Source organism: Maniola jurtina, chromosome 11 (genome assembly GCF_905333055.1).
Source record: "Maniola jurtina chromosome 11, ilManJurt1.1, whole genome shotgun sequence".
NCBI lineage: Eukaryota > Metazoa > Arthropoda > Insecta > Lepidoptera > Nymphalidae > Maniola > Maniola jurtina.
In genome coordinates this window covers 3,526,211-3,535,603 of record NC_060039.1, presented here as the reverse complement: position 1 = coordinate 3,535,603, position 9,393 = coordinate 3,526,211, and the positions used below count along the sequence as shown (strand labels likewise).

The following is a 9,393-nucleotide window of genomic DNA, read 5'->3' as shown; positions in this document are numbered from 1 at the left end:
CGTGGATATAGGTTTGTTAAATACTCTTTGATTTTCCGGGATATGTATATCTAATAACTACACGCGGACCATTCGCAGACACAGAAAATCAACTCTACCGGCCGACTGATAAACACAAAACATTTGCCCTATCCCGAACACTGTGGCCAGTTAATTTGCCGAATGCCGAGCTTTCGGAAATACCCGAACACGAATCATTCGCCGAATCCCGGTTGTAGAGCCGCACCATTACACATACCACTAAACTCCGTACACAGACATAATATTACCTATGCGAGCAGCGATATGAGTACAGGAGTTGCAATAAGTGCTTCTAAAGCGGCCCTATAAATAAAAAGCAAAAATAATATTTTGACCTTATTCCTTGGTCAAAAGACTCATTGCTTAGATGTTAAGATTTATTCCCGTACTTCACGCTGACCTAGGATTATGAAAGGCAGGTAGTTAGGTCTTATAGCACACGTAAGGGGAAAATCTGAAAACCGTGAATTTGTAGTTATATCACCAAAAAAAAAATATGTTAATGAAAAATATTTTATTATTTTCAATGTAATATTAATGTACTAAATGGGGTATCATATGAAAGGACTGTACCTATACATTCTAAAGGAGATTTTTATTTATTTTTATGCATAATAATTTTTGATTTATCGTGCAAAATGTCTAAAAATACGACTGAAGTACGGAACCCTCGGTGCGCGAGTCTGACTCGCACTTGGCCAGTTTTTAAAACACCTGGCCACTTGAGCGATGTCATTTTGTTTGTGATCTGTCATCTATACCTACTATTTTATATGGATGTATGCGAGTATAGCTACCTGCACGCCAACGCCCAGACGAAGCCACTCGCCAGACTAGACCCAATTTAAAAAAATCCTTATATAGTTCTACTTCATATTTTAAAGATCATCAAGTCGTCAAAAGAAGAGAGAGTGGGTTGCTATTTTCGTCCTAAACTATTATTTACCACTTCAGTAAGTTTGAGACTTGAACTTAGGCAGAGAAAGGTTTATTCCGGACACTTCTCGATTTTATTACCCTGCTGAAACAACAAGTCGTTATCGTATTTGATATATTTTTCACGAACGATCCCTTACGTAAGGGGTTTAATAACAAATGGGTCAAAAAGTTCTCCCTCATTAGGAGATACACAGTCTATACTACAGCTTTGGGTGAAATATTAATCGTTTAATAAATGAAGCATATTATTTTTGATATTTTCTTTGATATAAGACTTAAGCTTCAGTTAAAACGAGAAGGTTTTATGTGAGCAGTATAGCGCTATCTCGTTTTAACAGTGTCTTAAGTCAAGCAAAAGATCTCAAACTTGAAGTAGCATTCGAGAATCAACTTTAAACTTACACAATCTATAATAGTTGAATTAAGCAAAAGATAGTTTCTATTATATTTTAAATTAGTGATTGCACTAATCCTAGTTTAACCGTTACTTAAAAATATGTATGGTGATATTTGACGATGAACAACATGGTTATTGTTAAGTAACTTATTAATTACCTTAAATGAAAAGAAGAATTATTATTTCCTGAATCCAAGTTAATTACTGACAGATTAAGTATAGAAACGGACCGTTGATCAATTAATTATATTTCTTGATTTCGAATCGATCGGTATCTTATAAGAAACCATACAAACAACGTGTAGAAGTAAAAGAAGCAACATCATAAGTCTGTTAACTCACTAATGTAAGTATTGATTAGCGCTTTAGAGGTTTCAGTGAATGCGGTTCATTAGCGTTCAAAACGCCAGTTATAGTGTAAGAGCGGGTAAACGAATGTAAATAAATTATACTGTTTTTATTTTAGCTGGTATTTCATTCGCCAAATTATATTCTTCAAATTAAATTATTTTAACAGAATAATTAGACTATTTTATTAAAATGGCCTTAAGTAGTGTCACACCAGCGCAATTCAATTCGTCAATGTAACATAGAATGGAAGAACCATAGACAAGACAGCTTAAAAAATGGCGATACAAGATATAATTAACTGAGGAATAAAGATATTTTGACAAAATTTATATTGGAAATCTGTCTAAACGTCAAATTTATTTGTCACTTGAAGTTTACTCGATGATTGAAAAATTTGTCCTTAAGTAAATAAAGAAAAAAAAAATACTTTTAAATCATGTCTTGCACTTCGTGTAGTTACATATTATTATTTTGTACAAATTAATAGTATTAGTTAGTGTATTTAGTTGTGCAAATAAACATGTTGGTAATTCAATTCATTCTTATTTCACGTCATGTTTAATAACTATTATTTTGCAAGTAAATAATGCAATTTATTTCGAAATCTAATTAAAAGCTATAGTATTATAGTAGACAGTGTGTTAGTATTTTAGTTTATTGAACCCAAACCTCTAATTGGCAAATTTATTGAAGGCGATTATTTACTTTGAAGCTATAGTTCAACAGCTCTCAGTGTAGACAGGTATATATTAGATCAAGCGTTATTTGATTAGGGAAGGTGGTGGAGTTTCCCTCAGTTTGCAGTGCGCGTTCTAGCAATAATATTGTATATTCTCTCAGTTTCTGTATGTTTCTCAATATACAATTTTTAAGGTTATTCAATAAAATTCTTTGAAATTTATATCTAAGTGGATTCCAACTTGAAAGTTTACTGCAAGTGCATGCTAAAGTTAAGAAATTATTTCAGATTTTAATCCAGAAAGAGTAACGTTGTTTTCGAACGTATATACTACGTCTTAAAATTATTATTTTTAACTATCTAGTAAGTATTAATTAAATTGTATTTCATATAGAGAAAGTATAGATTTCAAATTGTTTAGGTAAATGTTTATTTTACATCAAAAATTATACATAATTTTCTCCCAAACTTATACTATGGAGATGGTAGATCATGACCATAACATTATACGTCACCATTGCGAGTACTTGCTCCTTGAGTAGGGAGGCGTGCCTTACTTTCCTGGTGTGCCATATATATCGAGTTCAGCTCAACTTCGTGAATCGTGGCTCCCTCCAGATATGACTTGCTTTATGATGTTGCCCCAATTTCTTCCTATTGGAGGCCGTACAAGGGTATTGGACCAGGGTGTAGGAAGTAGGGACTGATAAAAAATCCTGGAAGACGGTCTGCCTTGGCGAATGCCACTGGCTCTAGGAAGTAGGGACTAATAATAAAACCTGGAAGACCTCGGCCTCGGCCTTGGCGAATGCCACTGGCCACTGGGGGGTGGTAACAAGAACAGTTCCACTAACAAGCTACTAGTCGATGGGAACACCACTAGTATATTTATTCAACTCAATATCAGTTCAATTCTGACATTGACACATAGGTGGATCCATGGCAATCCTTACATAAGAATAAAACCGTAAGCTTCGCTTCTGCTTCTGTTCTATTGGAACGATACCGGACAGAAGCAGACGCGAAGCTTTACTTTCTTTATCTCGCTCACTCATATGGACAACAATACGCTGCCCAATCAATGAGTTGTCATGTTTATCACCCCCGACCCAAAAATAGGGGTGTTATAAGTTTGACGTGCGCATATGTGTATCTGTCTGTGTCATCGTAGCTCTTAAACTAATAAACCGATTTTAATTTTTTTTTTGTTTGAAAGGTGGCTTGATCGAGAGCGTTCTTAGCTATAATCAAAGAACATCGGATCAGCCGTTGGAAAGCTCTTTTCTAGTTACCGTAACCTTCACTTGGCAGGGGTGTTAAAATTTTTTAGTTTACACTTGTTTTCATTTACTGTTTGAAGATCCCTCTGACCGAAGTAAATTTTATTAAAAATGTGCTACAATTTAAAATGATTACGGCATCATAAAATTCTGATAACTAACTTACTAATGAAGTTAAAACGCGTGCATTGGTATCAACGCTTGAGGGGCTCCAATGAATACGGTTCGTTAGCGCCCCGAACGCTAGTGGAGTTATTGGATCCGCCGATATTTGATGAGGACGCGAAGCGGTTTGTTTCTAGTGTGTACCGAGCTTTTGATTTGATTGTCTATGTCACTTTTTAGTGTTGTAGCGTAAACCAATGCTATCACACTAATATTATAAAGGTGAAAGTTTGTATGTGTGTGTGTGTGTGTGTGTGTGTGTGTGTGTGTGTGTGTGCGTGTGTGTGTATGTTTGTTACTCCTTCACGCAAAAACTACTGGACGGATTTGGCTGAAATTTGGAATGGAGATAGATAATATCCAGGATTAGCACATAGGCTACTTTTTATCCCGGAAAATCAAAGAGTTCCCACGGGATTTCAAAAAACCTAAATCCACGCGGACGAAGTCGCGGGCATCGGCTAGTCAACTATATAGGCAGAGTGAACTAGAGTGAGTGAGCTCTCGGTTAGGTCCTGAATTGATATCTGTCAAATATTTGGTATTTGAACACTAGATGGGTGGCGTGAGTGAGACAAAGTTTTAAAATATTATAATAATTAAAACTTTACGCTAACCCGGTGTGGGATATCGGGGTGACGTACGATAATCGGCCTATGAGCCGAGGCGTCCCCCCACCTCACGCCCGATTGCCATCTCGAGCTGTGGCGTACTATAGCCGTTACACAGCTTACATTTGATGCCTGCCAATTGAAGCCTCGAAGTTTGTATCTGAATTAAAAAAAATATTATAATTACAGACACTCAGGCATGAAGAAATCAAGACACAACAATGGCTCGGCTAAACGATCGGTGAAATCCAGCAGTCAACCTAAGACGGAAACCGCCCCACCGAAACTCGATTCAGTAGAGGAAGATGACCAAGGATTCGGTGGTTGGCTCAGGTAACTTTAAATTCCTCGAAAAATATCGATGAAAATCTAAGAAACATCACATCACACTTTTAATATAAAATATTTTTTATTGATTTGTTCGTGTGTGTGTGTGTGTATATATATATGTGTGAGTGTGTGCAAGTTTGTTACTCTTTCACGTAAAAACTTCTGGACGGATTTGGCTGAAATTAAGAATGATGGTATACATAGGCTACTTTTTAACCCGAAATACTCACGGATTTTTGAAAAATTAAAAACATGGTCGTAGATGACAAGTTATGTTTTTAACCCCCGACCCAAAAAGAGGGGTGTTATAAGTTTGACGTGTGTATCTGTGTGTCTGTGTATCTGTGTATCTGTCTGTGGCATCGTAGCGCCTAAACGAATGAACCGATTTTAATTTACTTTTTTTTGTTTGAAAGGTGGCTTGATCGAGAGTGTTCTTAGCTATAATCCAAAAAAATTGGTTCAGCCGTTTAAAAGTTATCAGTTATTTTCTAGTTTTCTTGTGGAGAAGAAGGTTAGATAACCCTTAGGTTCATAATATTCAAGTGTCAATTGACAAATGTCAAGTTGTCAAGATGGACGTTGCCTAGATATACATAATTATTTATTTGAAAATGATTTGTCGGGGGTATTGAAAATTTTTAATTTACACTTGTTAAAACCTGATTCTGAAACCTTTTCCCAATAAATATGAAATAATTAAGAAATAAATAAAACAGGTCTGTCCCACGAAGCTCGTTTTACATTTACACTGTTTTTGGTTTATTTTAAACATGCAGTGGTTGTTACTAAGGTATTCTTAGATTCAGTAATAGGATAAAACTATTTCCACCACATAACGACAGGCCGAGAGTTGCTTGGCTTTCATCCAATAAGAACTTGATAGGATCAACTTAGAATTGACAAGAAATGGCTTCCAGACCGTACCTAACGCTTTACAATCTACAAAGTTCATTCATATGTTTCTAGACTTAGAAAAGTTTTTAGAGGCTTTTTGTTTTGTCTGGAAACTCAAAATAAGCTTCAAGTTACTTAGGTACTAAAGAGGGGTCTCTCCGTGACTCGCTCCATACAAACGTAGTTCCAATTTCATTTGAATATTAAACAACCAAAGTCCATGAAATTTTGCAGACATATTCTAGAAACTAATATCTGTGTCTGTAGTTTTCCAGATTTCGGTTAAAATATTCGGTTTCAAAGTTACGCGGTCTTGAAAATTCGCATACAAATCTTTGAGCTCCTGTAATTTTGAAACTACATATTTTTAGAAAAATCTAAAACACCACAGGCACATATATTAGTTTCTAGAATATGTCTGCTTTCATGGACTTTGGTTGCTTAATATTCAAATGAAATTGGAACTTCGATTGTATGGAGTAAGTGACGGAGAGAGCCCTGTTATAGACTACAGGCCCATGTTTAAAAATGGGTGGGTCATATGAACCACCAGGTGACGTATACAGGACGATATAAGAGCATAAAATAATAAGTTTCAGCACTATGCCGTCACTTGTAAGCTGTCCAACAGAGTGCTGGTGAGAATTGAAAAGTGCAGGTAGAGTGAGTACATTTTGGTCATATATTTTTGTACGGCATTTTTACCATCGATAGATCCATGAAAAATAATAAGAAAGCGCGCAGTGCCGTAAAAAAATGGTGCGCCACAAAGCCAGTAAATGTTTTGATTTTCTTACAATTTCCGGGGTAAATTTGGTCATTTAATTCTGTACGGCACTAGTTTCATACTGTTTCAATACAGCCTCTAATCCATTATTCCGCAACGCCGTACAAAAATCATGCGACAAGGGGAAAAAATTGAGGGTAGCAACCCCCTCTCTTTCCGTGGTCCGGGGGGTGATTTGAAACAACATAAAATTAATTTATTTTGAAAGTGTTTTATGCATAGATAATATTTTTTTACATGCCGTACATTTTCGTTGGTCCAAAGGTTTGTAGGGGATGTGGATATTATATACACACCCGTTCACTTCAGTTAGACGGCATAGTGATTTTATCATATTATCAATTGTTCTCTTCAAAAATATGTTAATGCCGTACAGTATCAGATGGCCATAAAGTACTACCCTTAAAATGGTAGCGTCATTTTCATCAGCCTAAAAGATATGGTCTGCATTAAAATGTACGGCATAATTTTTTCCTAATTTATTTATCTTAATACTATTTAAAACAAGGGAAAAGCGTAGAAAATTGCTATATTTTATTAATCTATGAATATTTAAACTTTTGCAATAATTTGAAAAATTTCAGTTTTTGTATTTATCTATAATTTTTTTTAGAACAGTTTCTTTTGAACGGCAATACTATATAACAATAGTATTTTACACTATCATGTTAAAAAAAAAGTTGCCGTACAGAGTCAAATGATTTTACAGCTTTAAAAATTAAGTATACCATAAAATTAAGATAATTATTGATACACATTCAAATGAACACTAATTTTTTTACGGCATTATTTTTAATAGTACTTTTGAGTGCTAGATAATGTTTTGGAACCAAAGCCGTACTTTCTCAAATCACCCCCCGGACCACGGAAAGAGAGGGGGTTGCTACCCTCAATTTTTTCCCCTTGTCGCATGATTTTTGTACGGCGTTGCGGAATAATGGATTAGAGGCTGTATTGAAACAGTATGAAACTAGTGCCGTACAGAATTAAATGACCAAATTTACCCCGGAAATTGTCAGAAAATCAAAACATTTACTGACTTTGTGGCGCACCATTTTTTTACGGCACTGCGCGTTTTCTTAATATTTTTCATGGATCTATCGATGGTAAAAATGCCGTACAAAAATATATGACCAAAATGTACTCACTCTACCTGCACTTTTCAATTCTCACCAGCACTCTGTTGGACAGCTTACAAGTGACGGCATAGTGCTGAAACTTATTATTTTATGCTCTTATATCGTCCTGTATACGTCACCTGGTGGTTCATATGACCCACCCATTTTTAAACATGGGCCTGTAGTCTATTAAGGTTGATGACGGACAAACGGAGGATCGGGCAGCGGAAGCTTACCTGCTTACGGAACCCTAATAAAAATCTTCAATTTCAGATCGGAAGAAGGCGTGGAGAATATGAAACTGTTCGTTATAGCCAACACCATTGTTCTGCTAACTACGCTCGCCTATCCTCACATGCAACTGATGTATGAAATCATATCGGATGCTATTTACGGCATAGACGAATAGTTTCATTACAAGGATATAGAGGCATAAACATATCAACACTACTACTAGGATAAGGGATTCTAAATACTAAATAGGTAGTAGCCTCATAATATATTTTAAAACATCCATATTATCCCGTTGATAGAATTTTCAGATTTTTGTTTATCTTTTACCTTTATTTTATTAGACTATATTTGTTCATCAGAATACATTTTTAGATGGTACCATAGTTGGGTTTCCTAAACCATTCCTAAAGCACTGATTTTAACGATTCTTACACCAATTTTTTTTATTCTTCTAACTACTACAGACATTAAATTATTATGTAAATGTTTTATAATAATTTACTTCAGTTTACCTGTTGTTTAATTTTTTTGGTATTTACGCAGTTGGATTTTTGTTTTTTTAATTACTTTTTAATGTTTTATTGATTACAGTTATGGGATGCACTGCTTTAGTACCTACTGAAGACGCTTTGAATAGTTCCTCATAAATAAACTAGATAACTTTAGCTTATAGTACATTAATTAAAATTATTATAATAAATAATTTTAGTTTATTTCATTATTGTTTCAAATTAGGTACATTTTTATGTAACTTAAATATACAAAACACAATTTATACGAATTTAATATTTATGAGGAATATTATATAAGTATTACTATTTTAAAATGAAAATAGAATAAAAAGATAGGCAAGCGTGTTATAGAATTAAAATATCATGTCACTTTTATATTTGCTGAAAAGAAACAATTTTCTTGGAACCTTTTTATAAGGTCAGCCCAAGTTTTCACGTACTAAGTACCATTTGTATTGCCTTTAAATACCTATTGTTAAATTGTGTTGTCCCAGCGTAAAATGTATAAGACAATGTCTTCACGCGCCAGTATTTAGAATATTTTTCTTAGAATAACCGGGAAAGTAAGATAGAAAATCTATTATAATATTATTACGACAAAAGCTACTAATAAAAAATGTAAAAGTTTTTCGTCCGATAACCATTGGACCGATTGAGAAAAACTTTGACAGTTGAAAAGAAGTTAGGACTTAAATATTGTTCCTACTTTTAGCAAAATCGGTCCACTTTTACCCAATATACTTGGAAGCTTATATAAGGGCAAAATTGAGAGGAAAACTGGTGTACTTAGTATAGGTACCTAATATAATGTCCAGATAATATTAATCTTATGATTATTGAATATTTTTTTATAATAATACAGATAATTATCTAAAAAGTATTACTATGTACTTAATCATTTCGATTATAATGTAGGTAGTTATTATTTTTAGCTTTTAAGACGTTTTATTAACCATGTTAAGTGTTGCAGTTCGTTTAATATTTTCTATGGGTGTTATAGTGTGGTATTCTATGAACGTTTGGACTATGATAACTGATTATTTCAATAATAAGTTTAAGGAAAACTTTTTTA

The 9,393-nt window shown here is 34.2% G+C and overlaps 1 protein-coding gene across 1 annotated transcript; it reads left to right on the top strand.

Moving 5' to 3' along the window:
• The first annotated feature begins 2,479 nt into the window (after positions 1-2,479).
• LOC123869462 lies at positions 2,480-9,108 on the top strand. The gene is made up of 4 exons (XM_045912386.1): positions 2,480-2,581; positions 4,633-4,776; positions 7,849-8,050; positions 8,400-9,108. Exons 1-3 carry the CDS (start codon positions 2,556-2,558, stop codon positions 7,982-7,984), a joined length of 306 nt encoding a protein of 101 aa, XP_045768342.1. The 5' UTR covers positions 2,480-2,555; the 3' UTR covers positions 7,985-8,050; positions 8,400-9,108.
• The last annotated feature ends 285 nt before the right edge of the window (positions 9,109-9,393 follow it).

Coding starts and splice junctions, on each gene's coding strand:
- LOC123869462 (XM_045912386.1), top strand. CDS start 2,556: ATGTTTCTCAATATACAATTTTTAAG. Junction 2,582..4,632: donor CTCAATATACAATTTTTAAG/GTTATTCAATAA, acceptor TTATAATTACAG/ACACTCAGGCATGAAGAAAT. Junction 4,777..7,848: donor GGATTCGGTGGTTGGCTCAG/GTAACTTTAAAT, acceptor CTTCAATTTCAG/ATCGGAAGAAGGCGTGGAGA.